The sequence below is a fragment of the Miscanthus floridulus genome, chromosome 4, assembly GCF_019320115.1.
Source record: "Miscanthus floridulus cultivar M001 chromosome 4, ASM1932011v1, whole genome shotgun sequence".
In the NCBI taxonomy this organism is placed as follows: Eukaryota; Viridiplantae; Streptophyta; class Magnoliopsida; order Poales; family Poaceae; genus Miscanthus; species Miscanthus floridulus.
The window spans coordinates 87,101,874-87,119,366 of NC_089583.1; the positions used below are offsets into that span (position 1 = coordinate 87,101,874).

A 17,493-nucleotide genomic window follows, 5' to 3' on the forward strand; every position below is an offset into this window, starting at 1 on the left:
CTTCCTGCTCCGCTTGGTCACCTGAAAGTGCCAGCAGGCAGGAGATGATGGCGTAGTTCCGGGCGGTTTTCTTGGGGCTCGGTTCCAGCAGCTGCACGCCTGCACCAGGTTCGGGCATGCTCTTCCCATCCTTCTTGATGTCTCTCGCATTCGGAGGATTACCTCATCTGCCTCACCACCGCCTGTGTCATGCCGCCGCGACCAGGCCACTTCTCCGTGGTGCCGGGAGGATCGATCCGCAGCTGACGGTGATGGAGGCACTGAAGGTGGATGGGACAGGGCAACGACGGTCTCGGCCGTGGTGGGGTCGTGGGTGTGGGCCGCACTGGCGAGGGGTGGATGGGGATCCGGGTTACGGGCAATGAAGGTCTCGACTCTTGAACTCTGGATTGCAGGAGTGCACGAGCCATGATGGGGAGGCGTGCGCAGATCCGGGGCGGTCTTCCTTCTGTGCGCCCACGGCATGGAATCGTGTGAGTGAGGAGCGACGCCCTTCCTTCTGTGTGGCCACCGAGCGAGAAAGTGAACGCCCTTCCTTTCCTTCTGTGGGCGCACGAGCGAGAGCCGAAGAGGAAGGCTATGTTTTTTTTCCTTCCTTCCTTGTGGGCAGAGCGGGATCGCACCCGGGGATGCATGGGAGCGAGCGGCTTTGGTGTCGCACCCGTCGACAGAATAGTTATGAATGTTTTAGTTGTAGAAGAGATTTAGGGCATTGGTTTGGTCTTGCTTTTTGCTCGGTTTCATCTACTCATTCAAATTTTAGCTTTTTTTTGTTTGTAAAAAACTCTCATATTTATTTGGGCTTATAAGCAATACAAGCAGGCACCCAAAATCCATTCGAAAACAGAACATGAGAGAAGGCAAAGAAAAGGTTCTTTGATACAACACTAATCAGCACCTACATGTGGAGTAGTGCTGCCACTTATATACTACATAAGATAATCTACCTCTCATCTTTTTTGTACTACCATTTACCACCAGTAATCTCGATCCACCATTATCAGTTCAGTTCTTTACAACAATCAGTACCAAGAAACAAATTAAATGAACACAGTCAGGGAGAGTGTCAGTCACTACGAGGCTTCCAATGTCTTGCAGATGCACATGGTAAAGAAGCAGAGCTAGATGGCTAAAGGGCAAGCCTGCTGACGAGACTCAAACATAAGGTTTTGGCACCACTTATTGTACCATATGATCGAGCAGCCTATAGAGTCTAAAAGCATTGAGGGCCAATAGGTTAATGTGGGACTAAATGCTTTTGCAGATTGGATGAGTATGATTACTATTGTGAAAAACTGACATAAGGTCAACCGTTATGAGTAAATTCATAGTGCTTTTGGTGTTTGGTTTATCTTTTGTGCCACCGTTATGTTTTGTGTGCCCACCTGTACCTAAATCAATTACTTTAACTGACTTCATCTGCCAACTTAGATATACTTTCAAGAATTTCCGTGTCCACTATCGCTATATTTGACAATGTTTTTGGGCTCTAAAATAATCAAACGGATTCTATGGTATATATAATAAAACAACACATACCGATGGTAAGCATGATAAGACATGACTGAACTAGGCAAAATGAGGCGATGCTTGCATCCACACGAGCAATCTCTGAAATGCACATAGCATAAGCAGTTGTCGATACCCCAGAACATCCATAGCCCTGAAATAGTAGCAAACTAAAACATTAACTGGTTTCCACACATAAGCTGAGTGTGCAAGTTTTTCTTGTATTCAAAAGGTGTAATTCGCACTATAAAAAAGGAAATGTGTTCAAGGTGATGCCAACACATAGGCCACTTTGGATTCACTAATTAATTGGAAATAACATTACTTTCCTAGGAATGATATATATTAATGCAACAAACATGAAACATATTTGGAACTTATTAGATCTTATTATTATTAAGGCCATTGATATATACTCCCCAGTTCCAAATTATAGGTCGTTTTAGCTTTATCTAAGTCAAACTCATCAAATTTTGACCATGTTGGTAGAAAATTTATTAATATATTCAATATCGAACAAATACACTATAAATTATATTTAATATCTAATGAATCTAGTTTAATGTTGTAGATGTTCATGCATTTTTCTATGAATTTGATCAAAGTTTGAGAAATTTGGCTATAAAGCTAGTATGAATTACAATTTGGAATGGAGGTACTACAAGATTTGACTTTTTCTGTTAATGGTGCACATATATGTCCCATCTATTTTCAATAACTAGACTGTTAATACCATTAGGAATTTTTGGCCCAAATAAAAAAAATACTAGAGCGACTTCATAACTTGCCCATGTTTCTAAATGCCAATATGTCTATCGATCATGTACTACCTCCGTCCTGAAAAGAATGCAACTATGAGTTGCGTGCCACTGAAAAGTAGTTTACGTTTGACCAAGTTTTTAGTGAATAATATTCAGGGTTATGCCTTTAAACTAATTTATTATGAAAATACATTTTGTAATTAATCTGATGGCATTTATTTGGTATCATAAATATTTATATTTTTTTATCTATAATTGATCAAACTTAAGGTAGTAAAACGTGATACTATACTAGAATTGTATTCTTTTGGGGGACGGATGTAGTATCATTTTTCCTTGACCAAGGCTCTTATTGCTAAACTAGCACACATACATTGTGATTATGCACATCTATATATCTGAATTATGTATAAATGATGGCATTGTTTTGTTCCATGATTCTATATAAAAAAATGCTGAGTTTTTTAAGTATAAAATTAAATCTTAAGAACATATTGAGTCATGAGCATAATTAGCAAATTTTGATAAAAAGGGTGGCACCTTGTTTTTCTAAGCAATAACACTCAAGTGTTTAATGCAGTGTTTCACTAATTTTAGTATTCCATCTTTCAGTTGAATGGTGATGCCAATAGTTTCCTATTTGTTTAGCTCCCACTAAGTCACAACATTTCTTTCCGTACAAGCATCTCCGAGGCATAATTTTATCATGCATTATCTCTTCTAATTGATCTAGTCATCTAATCCAACACCCTCAACCAACATATAGCATGCATGAAAACCACCAACAAGTGTCCATCTAGCAATCTTGCTAATGCAACAAGATTCTCTAACTCCCAAGTCACATATTGGTGCGAGCATCCATGCATGTACCAAAAGAATTAGTGTCCACAATTTCAGCAGTACTTCTAAGTCCCATAAGTGGATACTTGAAGTATGATTGGAAAATTTGGGATCAAAATTAGCAAAGCTACATCACCTGTATATGCATTATGGGTCTGTATTATCATATATTCACAGACTCTTATGCAGGCTTAGCAGTGCTCAAAGCAAACCTAATGTTGAATTAGCTAGTACGCTAGATTTAGTGGTTTGCACGAGTCAACTGCGCAGACAAAAAAAAAATTCTCATCCCAATATATACCTCAACTAGAAATATGAGACCTTAACTAAAACATGGCGGTGACTACGTGTACCATAAGTAAACAACCAAGCATATTTTTTTTTTCAAATACGCCTTGCATATACATGCATAACAATGAAATATCAAGACAATGCATACGTTTATGCTAGCTTATGTTATACCGAATAAGATCTAATATAGACTAAGACTAATACAATCAACCAATCAAACCCTATATATCGTCAACTCCTACACAATCTTCTATCCCCGTCTTAGGCCTTCTCAATCATTTGTTCTTTGCTTCACTCATTGTTCTGGTCAATTCAGATAATTAAGTGGATGATCACATTCTTAGTAATGCGAAGAGATTTTGTGTTGTACACACACATTACACATGTATGATAATTACAAAACATGCATATATATGCATATGCCCCGCAAAAAACATTTTTACATACCTTGATGGTGCCACCAGTGAATCCAAGAGAACCTAACTTGGGGATGAGATGGTATGGGAACTCCGCTGTCTCCCAGTACTGTCAAGGTATATCGAACAAAAGAAGAACAAGTTAAAGCTAATAATCGGCATGCATCTACTTGTTTTTCCAAATTAGCGTCATGAACCAACATTCAACTACAGAAATAAAAAATATGCATATATACTAACTTGACTATGTGTACAAGCTGTCCAACCTTTATTATTATTGGAGCAACTTCTTTCTCCATAAACTGCCGAATCTTGACTCGTAATTTCTTCTCCTCCGTCGTCAGGAGCTCGTCAAGCCGGTAGTAGTCTGAAACTAGAAACCATACAAAATAATGTCAATGATGAGTCATTATAGATTCTCATGGAAATGTGGAAAATATTCAAAAATATTACGTGGACGGGTCCAAAATAAAACTCATCTCACAGCCATTTCTTTATATGTTAGCTAGACACACTTGCACGTAAATAAATGAACACATACAAATTAAACCACATAGTAAAGCTCTAGATGACACTTACGTGCATGGTGTTGAAAGATGCTTTCAACACTAAATCAATCATCATGTTCATGCGCTATTTCTATCAATTTCTCATATGAGATTAGTCTTTTATTTTATATAGCATTTATTATGGACTCATATGAGACTAGTCTTTTATTTCATCTAGCATTTATTATGGACCTTACAACTTAATTGAAATAATGTTGCCCAAGCCTAACTAAATCTAACAAGTTAGCTACCCATATGTCACCATGCAACAAATTGTCCCTAACTCCCACACCTCTTTTTCGTCCCTTGGTTCATTATCACTCACCCATTTTGGAGCTGCAAAACTTTCACGGGTGTTATACCACTCATGTCATGGTCCGACTGACTGAACTCGCCTATGAGCATCACTACTTGGCACACGCATGTGTAGGTAACCTTTCACATTTTTTAACCTCAAATATAGACAATAGCCACTGATTAGGATGGATCAATCTCCAGTTAATTTCTCATACGACTTTAACCTAGCTTTTATTGTACCTATCATATATTAGAGAGAATTCCTTATTTGACACTGGGAAAATGAGTCGTTCCTTTCTTGACCCTGAAATTTTCTTCGTTCCCTATTTGACACTCACTTCAACTTTCGTTCCTAATCTGACACTGCCGTCAAATCCGTTAGCTAACGGTGTTAACTGGCCGTTAAAAAGACATTTTTGCCCCTAGAAAAAAAAGCGGCGAAGCAAATTTGAGAGGAAAAAAAAACCTGCGCCTTTTTTTTAGCTGGGCGCATCATCAGAGGCGGGCGCATGTTTTTTTTCCTCTCAAATTTGCTTCGCCGTTTTTTTCTAGGGGCAAAAACGTCTTTTTAACGGTCAGTTAACACCGTTAGCTAACGGAATTGACGGCAGTGTCAAATTAGGAACGAAAGTTGAAGTCAGTGTCAAATAGGGAACGAAGAAAATTTCAGGGCCAAGAAAGGAACGACTCATTTTCCCAGTGTCAAATAAGGAATTCTCTCCATATATTATGGGCCTTAAGAATTTAAACGAAATAAGGTTAGGCCAAGCCCAATTAAAGGCCTGTTTGAGATAGCTCTAAGTGCTCTAGATCCACCAAAATCAGCTCTGGATCCCCTTTTTTTTTACCCAAAAACTTCTCCACCATTAAATTTGAAGACACCGAAAATCTGGATTTGGGAGCCAGATCCATGGATTCAATGAAGCACCTCAAGAGGTGCTCTGTAAAACATAGGATCTGTACCTCATCATGGAGTTGGGTTGGGGCCCATCCATTACACTAAAAACGGTTCGTTCTATTTTTTTTTTCCATCGTCTTCCTCTTTCTCGCATCACCATCGCCCGCCCGCACTCGCGCCGACGCCACCCAGGTCACATAGGCGAGGTCATTCATGCGGCCATTGCCAGCACCACACCAGCGGCCTCGGACGCACGCCACCTGCCGCTCGACGGCCACCACGCTGGCAGCTTCGGACGCGCGCTACCCGTCGCTCACTCGTCGCTCTCTCTCACGACCGTGCTCCCTCACGCAGCTCCGCCTCCCTCGCGCACGGCCGAGCTCGAGGCCAGTAGTCACCCCCACCCTAGCCCCGCCATGGACGCGCGGGAGCTTCAGCTCACCATGGACGCGCGGAAGCTCCGCTCCGCCATGGCCATGCGAGAACTCCGGCTAGGAGGCCCCTCTCGATGCAGGCAACACGGGCGCCGCCCCTCCCCTCCCCGGCCGCGCCCCTCCCCTTCCCTCCCCGTCATCAACATAGTCGCGCTTCGCGCCCACCCCCGCTCGTGCCTTCCTCTTAGGAAGGGATAAACGCACCGACATGACGGGCCATGCTGTTGTTGGGTTACAATTTGGGCCAGCACAACAGATTCACCATCAGGCTCTCCCAAACACTTGTTTTCAACAATAATTGGATTTCAGATCCACGTGGAGCTGCTTCATGGTGGATTTGGTGCACTGGATCTGGTTTGGGAGAGCTAGAGCTCTCTCAGCCCTAAATCCAACAAGATAGCTAACTAGCTCTATGCGACCACACAACTAATTGTATTTTCTATTGCAAAGCATAGTCATGTCTTGCTATTATCTATACAATAATATTAAGTACAATTTTTTTCCTAGGTCCATTGGGCTGCCATCCCTCACTCCCACCCTTCTTTTTCCATCACTCACTTTGACCCTTCTTGCTTTCACAGTCGTCCCTCACTCATATCTCCCTTCTTTCGTCTTTTAATTTGGTTCGTTATCTCTTAATTACTTCACTTTCATGGCCGTTGATCCCTTACTCCTAGCCCTCTTATTCCATCCCTTAGTTTGGAGTTGCAAAACCTTTACTGGTGTCACATCACACCACTCATCTGGTGGCTTAGTAGGCCAAAACCCGAGCTCATGCGCCTCACGACTTGGCATGCACACGTGTGGCTAGAACTATATTACGTAAGTTGTACATTCCCTTGCAATGTACAGTCATTCTCTTATTCCGTCCCTCGATTCGACCCCAAAACCTTCGGTGGCACCACACCACTCATGTGCAGGTGCTTGAGCCCATGCGTGTCACAACTCTACATAGCTCGTCACCTGTATAGTTAGGGGATGGCTCATCCTTCACCTTCCTTAACCTTAAAATAGGTGCACACAATAGCCATCTATTTAAGATGAGCCAATCTCTAATCAATTTTTCCATACGAGATTAATCCTTTTTTGCACATTTGTTATAGCTCTTGGAATTTGTTAGATTTATTTGAAATAAGGTTGGCCAAGCCTAATTAAACCAACCGATCAGTTGGTTGGGTTTCTTGTGGTGGAACCTGCCCACTCGGATTGAAGTCATCGACTTGGCACGGGTGCTAACATATTTCAGGATTTAACGGCGCTATGCTTTTAGTGGTAGGCGACGTCCCCGTCGACAGCGGGTGCCTGTGGTGACTTCGTAAATCCTAGATCTGCCGGCTCAATCCTTTAGAGGTGCTTATAAGGGTGGGGTTTACGTACGTGTATTCATAGGTGAGTTTGCGTGCGTGTGGATGTCTATGTTGTACTGTATAATTTTTTTTAAAAAAATGTGAGCTCATTATAATTGGCTCAGACAAATCCATGGGGCCATCGATCCAACATTCGCTGATCAACCACAGCAATATATCATCTCCCGCGAGTTCTCCTAAACTTTTTTTCCATATTATATCTTATAATTGGGTGCATCTTTATAAATCCCTCTTAAATATTTTATCCTCCAACAGTTCATCTGTCACAAATAATAGGGCAGACAATATGTGACCCCAAATTTAAGGGAGAGGAAGGGTGATACAGAATGCCACTGAACATATAGGACGTTGGATAGGGAACCGTTGGAGAGTGATTCTTCATTCTTGTTGCATAAGTTTACTTTTGACTCTATAGGGATTGATTGCGGCACTAGTATTGAGTAGGCTTAAATTCAAAAAAAGTATTGAGTAGACTTTACACTGGTAACAAATATAATTCTTAAAATACCTACCTGCTGCTGGAAAGGCTGATGCCGCCGGTGTCAGCCGAGGGCAATCGACGGATAGGTCCAATGCCGACGATGGCCTGAGCTCTGAATGCTTCATCATGCCCTCGAAACAGGGTCCTACAATTAAGGATGGCAACGGATCAGGTTTGGGGCGGATATCCGCGGGTTTTGGGTTCTACGGGTTCGGGTTTGGAGATGATTTTTCACCCACGGTTTTCGGGTTCGGGGCCCCGAAACTAATCGGGTTCGGTTTCGGGTTTTGTTTTCCACCCGTGGATATCCAATGGATATCCGAAATAAATCATTTGAAATTAAAACTCATGTTTTATAATATATTAATAATAATTTGTTTACTTAGATTATTAAATTTATTTAAAGTTGACTCATGAAAATATTTATTATTTGTTGCCTCTTGTTTATACATGTGAATATGTGTATATATATCCACGGGTTTCGGGTATCCGTTCGGGTTTCGGGTATCCGCGGGTTTGGTTTTGGTGATGGATTTCCACCCGAATCGGTTTTCGGGGCGGATTCGGGTTTCGATTTCGGGTTTCGGTTTTGGGTGCACGGAGACTCCACCCGATCCGAACCCGACCCGTTGCCATCCTTACCTACAATGTCCATGTCTTAGGGACGTTTGGATCCACTGACTAAAGTTTAGGAGGTGTCACATGAAGGTGTCACATGTGGTGTTCGGATGCTAATAAAAAAAACAAATTACAGAATCCGTCAGTAATCCACGAGACGAATTTATTAAGCCTAATTAATCCGTCAGTAGCATATGTTTACTCTAGCACCACATTATCAAATCATTGACTAATTAGACTTAAAAATTCGTCTCACAAATCTGTGCATTTAGTTTCGTAAATAGTCTATATTTAATACTCCATACATGTGTCAAACATCCGATGGGACAACGACTAAAGTTCAGAAGGTGGTGTAGTGAATGGTATTCTACGTGCATGCATGCTAACACAATAGTAACTAACAAGTCGAGTTTTCCTTCAGGGAACATCTACAGTATGTACATGCATGCATAGCACTTGTATATTTGATAAAGGGAGAAGACTGAGAAGGCAGCGGACGAACGCATTATGCAAAAATTAATTCAGAGAGAGGTGATATGATCAATCACACTAAGTTCTTGCACTATCTGCTTCTGGTTGCAATAAGACATGCTGGGGCACGAGCACAGCAGACGCGGATAGAGGGCGAGGAAGATGGATTGCTTTGTGCAGTAGGCAAGTGCAGGATGCAGGAATGTATGCTCAAAGACGAGATTTTATTTATAGAAGTATCCCATGGAGAACGACTGATCGCAAGAAACAACGTAACGGCGTCACCTATAGCAGGTGCATTTGTCCGATTTTTTTTCTTTGCTTTATACGTGTCCATGCGTGGCTACGGAATAACTAATAATTTATACTAAAAATACACGGATCGTACGATAAGATAACAATACTATTAAATTAAATACCAGCGTTAAAGTGACATTTAATCCAAAAAGTAAAGTTTATGAATTTAACATAGTCACGGAGTGTGCGGCGTCGTAGGCTCACAAACTCTAGAGCTTTCAGATTGGGTCGCATCCAACCTAGAGCCTCGGAACCCTACATCTTTTTCTGGACGGGCTTCACTTCGGATGCGCCGGTAGCAATATCAACGATCTCCGGTCGATGAACCAAGTCGTATGGATCCCCATACAATGGCTCAGATATGTAGATTTTATTCTCCTTGTACTTGGATACACTTGTTTTACTGAAGCTTTCATTGAAATGTTTAGACACGAATAGTGTCTGATCACCGATGTCCCTCACCCTAGACCACTCCGACGTATGGTCGTGGAGGTTGCACTTGTAGATCGCGCTGCTGTAGGTGAAGCTCTGTGTCTCGTGAAACGTGCTCACCATGGCACCCACAATGTGCAGCTCACCGTTTGATTCTAGGTAGCTGTAGTGGCAGAGCCCCGTAGGTGGCGACAGCTATGGCAGCAGCGTCGCGGTTGGAGTAGCGTCGGCGGCATTGCTGCTGCAGACGGAGATTTCTCCAGTGCAGTCGATCGCCAAGAACTTGTCTTGGCAGTGGACGATGGACCCCACGGAGAACTCCAGTTTGGTGTCGAGCAGCGTCCATACGCTGTCGACTCCAACCCAGCAGAACGTGGCCTCCGTGGAGCACCCTAAGCATGGCCATGGCCACGCACTAGCGGTCGGCGGCGTCAGGCGACGCTGAGAGTACGATCTCACGGAAGAACACGTCCCTCATGTCTTCTAGCTTGATGGCTCTGTCTGCGGCATCCGCGTCTCCGTAGCCGTTGGTGGGATGGAGGACCCACCGGCCATGGACCCTAGACACGCGTTCCGATGAGGACGCCGCCGCGACGTGTTCGCCTGCTGGTAAGAGCTCAACGCGGGGGGGCACGGGCACCGGCGAATGGATTCAGCAACGTCATGGACGCCGCCTCATCCATGAGCACCAGCCACCCATACGAGGAGCAGCATGCCACCTTGCCACACAAGTCGGGCAGCGTTTTGGACAAGACCTTCTTCTCTTGGACGTAGTAGAAGCCGACGCGGTCCGAGTCGGAGTTCAATGGGAGCAGCAGGAGCGGGCCGAAGGTCGCGAACGGGACGACGACGCACCATGGGGAGCAAGCGGATCGGAAGGACGCCGCGTCATGGCTTGACACGAGACGCTGCCCAATGGACTCGAGGAGATCCTCTGGTAGGCCGGATCTCCAGTCAGGGAGAGGTAGGGACCTTCTCTTAGGATTGGGAGGCTGAGCCATGGAAGACAGATGACATCAACTATGGTTCACGCAAGAAACAGCAAGCGAGGGCGATGGAACACTGTGAGCGTGAAACCAAATGAAAGGAGGGAAAAGTTGTCCCTTTTGCAAATACAAAGAGGGAAAATAATTAAATATAGACAGATTTTGTAAGGTTCTCAGAAATGCAAAGAGGTTCCTTTTGTCTTAATTCTCTTTCCTTCTTTGTTAATTCTCTTTCCTTTTACATGTTGTAAATATATAATTTGAGTGTTTCAAACGTTTCAGAGGTATGTTGCGGTTGTTTTATATGGATATTGTAAAAGTAGATCGGGGATGTTGCAAGTGTTTTAAAGACATGTTGTAAGAGTTTGTTCAAAATGTTTCATCTGTTTCAAATATATGTTGCAAGCGTTTTGATCTGGATGTTGCATATGTTTCACACATATGTTGCAATAGTATGTCCCAAAATGTTTCATCTGTTCCAGTCTTCCGTTGCAGCAAGTGTTCTCATGTTGCAAGTGTTCTATTTGGATGTTGTATATGTTTTTACACATATATTGCAAGTGTATGTTCCAGACGTTTCATATGTTTCAGACGTATGTTGCATTAAGTATTTCATGTTGCACGTGTTTCATGTTGTTCGAAGAGTCATGTAGCGTGGGGGAGTGATGGTCGCACGACACGGGCATCGGAGAATGAGGCGCTAGTGAGCCGGTGTTCGGCGGACGTGGCGCGCTGCGGGGCGGGGCTAACGGATGGGGGCCGAGTGCGCGGATGGGGCAGGTCGAATCGAGGCGGACGGCCCGAATTGCGAGCGAGTCGTACGGACACGATGACAGCGCGATGCGCATGCGGGCAGGGCGATTTAGCAGGACAGGGGGCAGGCAGTGCAAGCGCACGCGGGAAACGGTCGTTCGACGGAATCCTATCCCGTCGTACGTGCGTGTGCCAAGCATGTCCCTAAAAATAGTAATATTTATATTTCTAAATAAGTTTATTATAGTATATTTAACAATTAATCTAATGATATTTATTGTATATCATAAATATTAATATTTTTTATATAAAAAGGGCGTACCCAGTGCGGAGAGCTCCCGCTCTGTGAGAGGTCTGGAGAAGGGTGTCAGTGACGAGCCTTACCCTCGCCTGTGCAATGCGAGGAGACCGCTGACTCGGTCACAGGCGGTAAGACCCTACCGCTTGCACCAAACCCGCCCTTCATTTTTTTATATATTTGATCTAAATTAAAAGCGCTTATAGGGAAGGTAAGAATGGCACTGACACCATGTTTGGATCCCTTGGCTAACAACTAGTTGCTAAACTTTAGCCTTAAAGATTAAATAGGAGGGCTAACGAGGGGACTAAGTTAAGCCAAAGCCTCCAATAGTTGTTAGGTCAGTCTCAATGGGGATTTCATAGCATTTCATGGGCATTAAATATGCTGACATGGTACTGTCTTGATGAAGAGAGAGAAGATAAAAGTTTCATGGGAGTAGAGAGAGTTTCATGGGGATGAAACTCTTCTGCACTGTTTTCAAAATATTGATGTGTTAGAAACTAGGAGATGAAACTCCCACGGAGACTGGCCTTAGTCAACTAGTTTTAAAACCGAGCTAATGTGGGCTAAAGTTTCACCCTAAACGTAAAACGACATCGATACCCACTCTATTCACGCGTGGGCGTTTCCCCTCCCTCGATTCCTCCTACAGCTGCCGCTTCGGTCCTCTTCCAGATGCGCGTGCCCTCGTGCTGCCTCGGTTCCCCGCCACCGCCTCCCGTTGCTCGTGCCTGCCGTACCGGTACATCCCCACAGCGCCGCCCTTCCTTAGAGTCGTGACATGCTTCCTCCTGACCGCATGACCTGCAGTCGCGACGCGCTTCCTCCTGACGGCCGCGCCCACCGGACGACTTGTCGATGCCCGCGTCCGCCGCTGGAGTTCCTTCTACTCGTCGACCTCGTCGCCAAGTCGCCATCGTCTGACCTGAAGGTCTGCAACAATTAATGTTGGCGTAGACCTCCTTGCCATCCTCTGACCTCCTGAAGGTCTGCAACAATTTTCAATAATGTGTTAATGTTGGCGTCGACCTCCTCGCCATCCTCTCCTCTGACCCTTGCCTGAAGGTCTGCGACAATTTTCAACAATGTTGGCGGTAACGGCTACAGCTGAAGACGAGATGCTGACGGTGGCAGCGAAAACGAAGGAGCGATCGAGGCCGATGGGGGCGTGGGCAGACACACCGGTGCCGGGACAAGATGAAGGCGTGCAGGTAGCGGCGGTCTAAGGCGCCGCCGCGCTAGAGGATTCATCACCATCTCTTCTTTAGGCAGAAACGCGGGTTGGTTGCGGTGCCACACTGGTTACCGCGAGCAAAGCCCGCATCGACTGCGACGGCTTGTGGGCTCACGACGCAGGTATAATGGGCTAGCGGCCCAGGCTAACCCAGCGGGCGTCGTGGCGCAGCCCACGCCACTTGCATGCCTACCCACACCCACAGCGTCCGTGTTAAAAAAAATCTAACAGGGGTTTAACCTCTAAAAAACTCTAATACTCCTCCGTGGGCGTCCGTCCCGCGTCCGTGCTCCCGGACACTCCTAGCTGGGCCTGCTGACCGGGCCACTGGCCTGCTCCCACCTTTAGTTCGTTCGCACCGTTCTTTAATTAGCAACATTGGCTCCTTCTCATCCACATGACAAACACGCGGAGGCGCTCCATTTTTCTGCCTAGCCACGCAGCGTGCGCACTCGGCCCGTCTGCTCCTTGTCGTGGGCGCACGGTGCCGGCGCGGGCTGCTCTAGCTTGGCGAGCGCAGTCGAGGCTTGTGGCACGTTTGCCGTGGCAACCACCAAGCGCTGCATCTTGCACGCCTTTCGGTTCATACCCAACGCCAAAGGAGGAGCCTTGCTTGACAAGCACAGGCGAAGAGGACGTCGAAGCGGCAGGAGCAACGGGTTGGCGCAGCGGGCGGACATGCGAGCGACGACGCGGGGGCAGGTGGAACTCGACAAAATCAGCTCACAGCCCTACGCCACGTCGTGCACTAGCTGGCCAAGCCCCGGGCAAGGCCGTGCCCCATCCCAACCGTAGTTCCCCACCAGGTAGGCCATGGCCGCTGGCGACGTCGTGTTTCAAGTGTTTCAGGCGTTTTAGACTTATGTTTTAAGCGTTTCATTTGAATGTTGCAAAAGTTGATTTCTGGATGTTGCAATGACAATATACGCATGTTGCAAGCATATGTTTTTTAGTGTTTCAGTTGTTTCAAAAGTATATTTTAAGTGTTTTATCATGATGTTGCAAAAGTATATCTGGATGTTGCGTAACATGCATGTTTCAAACACATGTTCCAAGTGTTTCAGGTGTTTCATACTATGTTGCAAGCGTTTTATCTAGATGTTACAAAACTAGATCTGGATGTTGCATATGTTGCTATGGCTATACATACATGTTTCAAGCCTATGTTTCAAGTGTTTTATCTATTTTCAGTCGCATGTTGTAAGTGTTTCTACTGGATGTTTCAAAAGTAGATTTATGGAGCACATGTAGCAATGGCCCTGGTGGATGGCGGACAGCGGCCTGCCATAGCCACCTACTCCTGTTGTTGGGGGCACCGCCCGTGGGTCACCGTGCGGGCGCCTGAGGCCAGCAGACGCCTCCTGGTGCGCATCTGCAGGCGGGGTGAGGCGGGCGCGAGGGCGCACTCCTATCTGTTACGGTCCGGCGGGCTAACAATCCTCTTGTTACGCGAGCGCAGCAGGCACGGACGAGCACGCGTTTTACGCTAAGCATACGTTGGGCAACGATAATATTCACTGTATCGGCGTATCCTTTATGTATGTGTCTATCCTTGTATGCGTATCCATACGTTTTTCTTACATCTTAATACATGCGCGTATTCTCTTTAAAAAAATCAGTAGCAGCTCCAGGGAGCTAGAGGAAGGCATCGACGTGTGGGCGCGGCGTGTCGAGCGCGGAAGATGTCATCGGCCGCCTGGCGGCGGCCAAGACCTGATGCTGAACAGGCCGTGGAGCTGGGTTCAGACGCCATGTTCGCTTGTGCTTGTTTGTGCCGTACTTTTTCAGTATTTTTCTCTCACACCAAATTAGATAACAGTACTTTCAGTCATGGCTTATTAGCCAAACAAGCTTAAATGAACAGTGTCAGACTCTCATACAGAGTTTTAGAATTAAGCTGCAGAGTTCACCGGTTCATGAGAGCCCGTTCGGTTGAGTTGGATTAAAGCCGGCTGGTCATTTTCGGCTCATTTATTATAAGAGAAAAATACTGTTCTGACTAGAAGACGAACAATGTTTTATGAGGAGGAAGCAGCTGGCTCCAGCCATCTGAACGGGCGCTCAGTCAGTTGGTCAGATCTTGCTGACTTTGTCCCCATTTTTAGTATCCAAAACAAATTCAAAAGTCGTCAGGATTACTTTTCATGTCATCTATATAGATAGGACTATAAGATTTAGGATGGCACTTTAGCGAGTTTACATTAGAAATGCTCAAGAAAATGATCCATGAGGCATATCAGGTATGAGTTTAGGGCCTCTTCGTAACGCATGAATCTAGAAACGTATGTGAAAAATGTAGAAAAAAATGCCATAACATCTTGAATCGTATGGATTGAAAAAACATAGAAAAATGAAAGAAAGCTTAGATGTACTGTAGGAAAAGTACAAGAATTCGATGAGAAAGAGTCACGCAAAGAAAACTTTCCATGAGGTTCAACCTCTTGGAAATGGACTATCAATGAGCAATACAGCACCAAATCAGCCTACAGAGCTCAATTCTTGGGACACTATCTACGGTATAAAACAAACATCATCCCCGGAGGGCGCATACTGAAAATAAATACAAAATCTTCTCTTGGATCCTCATCTGCGACAACCTCGCACATCGGGGATGGCCACCGCGTTCTGTGCAATGGTCCGTCGGAGACTGAATTCCACCTTGCTTGTCCCTTTGCACAAGCGATCTGGAACCAAATCGCCACTTGGGAGCACTTTGATGGGTTTGATGGAACACAAATTCTAAACTACTACACTGTAGCAGAATGGTGGGAGAACACCCCAAGACAGGTTCCTAGAGAACGCAAGCGAGCCTTTAATGATTTAACCATCTACACCATGTGGAATATCTGAAAAGAGCGGAACCATAGAATCATCGATAACTACTATATTCAACGATCCTCCAAGTAACCGAGTGATCCTAGACCTACATAAAAAGAAGCACAGCCTGCAGCCTCCCTAGACTGTCTCCAACAACCCGAACCCAAATACGGGACGCATTCATTGGTTTAGGTCGCGCACAAGGAAAATGTCGCGCACCCAAAACTTCACGTTTCCAACAACGGACGCAAAAGTCCAACGCAGAAGGCCGCCCAGCCAAGCACCTCCCGCTCCTCGCCGCAGCGGCCGCTCCTCGCCGTGCCGGCGGCTCCCTGCCGCGGTCCCGCTTGGCCGCGCCCCGCCGCGGGCCCGCCTCGCCGTCGTCCGAGGAGGAGCTTGAGGAAGAAGGGAGTGGCTGCCGACGTTGAGGAAGAAGAGGAGCGGGGTCCAGGGCGGTCGTCGCCGTGCGAGCTAGCTTCACAGCGCAAGCTCTGGATCCGGCCCCAGCCTCACCGCGTGACTTCGGACCTGGCGTCGCTGTGCCCGGCGAGATCTGGACCGCCGCCACCATGCGGGCGAGCTCCGGCCCCAGCCGCACCGCGACGAGCTGGTCCACCAACCCCACGGCGAGCTCGTCCTCTAGCCCCACGGCGCAGTGTGGCAGAACCGCCCGAAATAACACGCTGACGGAGGTGCTCGTCTTCCACCAGACTCTAAGCACCCCGAAAGCAAGCTACAACAGGCGGTATCCGTCGGGCACACCCTAAGGGAGAACCCGAAAGATCCGCATTTTCCCCAAGGATCCAATAATGAGAACGAGTTACAATACTTATCCATTTCATACATCAGAGTTTTTTAAAAATTACATTATTACATTACCAAATGTCAGAGTGCGAAATAATACACAGCGAATTTTAAAATAAACATCTAGCGATAAGAATGAGGATCCATCTGTGCCCACCAGAAGAATCCTCTACACAATGGTACTTCTCATGCATTACCTGCAACAGAGGTAAATAAACCCTGAGTACACAATGTACTCGCAAGGCTTATCTGACTAGTAGAAATAATCTTCTGACTCCAAGAAATATGATAAGCTTTATAGTTTGCTGGTTCCCTTTTTGGCAAAAAGCAATACTATTAGTGAGTCCTTATTAATGTTATTATTATCAGCCGTATTAAGTTGTTATCTATCCAGTCTATATAAGCACATGTTCTACATTAAAGCAAGAGTTGAGCAATCAGTTCTATTTCATCATCTTTCATCTTTCAGTTCTTACTACGGTGTTAGACACGAAACAAGCCATACCGGATCGCCCGACAATTCGCGAATCAATGCCCCCAGCAGGGTACCCAAAAACACACTCCCCGCTTGTACTTCAGGCACAAGTAGGACTAACCCATCACCCTCATGTCCTGGGTGTCCAGATCCTCGTCCAAACTTGGACTCCAAAACCTCCACTCCTGAGTCCCGGACTCAGTGCTGAAATGTCCTAATATGGCTAGAGGGGGGTGAATAGCTGAAAGCTCTAGTTTGGTTTTGGCTAATTGATAAAATCCTAAGTGCTAACCTAATTTGTCAAAGTGATTATGAGATATGTAGCACTACTCCAAGTGATGAAGCAATGGCGAAGATCATGACAATGGTGATGGCATGGTGATGATCAAATGCCTAAACTTGGAAAAGAAGAAGGAGAAAAATAAAAGGCTTAAGGCAAAGGTAAAATTGTAGGAGCCATTTT

At 45.6% G+C, this 17,493-nt stretch overlaps 1 protein-coding gene across 1 annotated transcript; it reads right to left on the reverse strand.

Moving 5' to 3' along the window:
• Window positions 1-1,000: 1,000 nt before the first annotated feature.
• Window positions 1,001-7,970, reverse strand: LOC136548757 (acyl-coenzyme A oxidase 4, peroxisomal-like). Its single transcript, XM_066540170.1, has 5 exons — window positions 7,874-7,970; window positions 4,084-4,190; window positions 3,849-3,926; window positions 1,540-1,663; window positions 1,001-1,011 (listed from the first exon to the last, which is right to left on the reverse strand). Exons 1-5 carry the CDS (start codon window positions 7,968-7,970, stop codon window positions 1,001-1,003), a joined length of 417 nt encoding a protein of 138 aa, XP_066396267.1.
• Window positions 7,971-17,493: the final 9,523 nt, after the last annotated feature.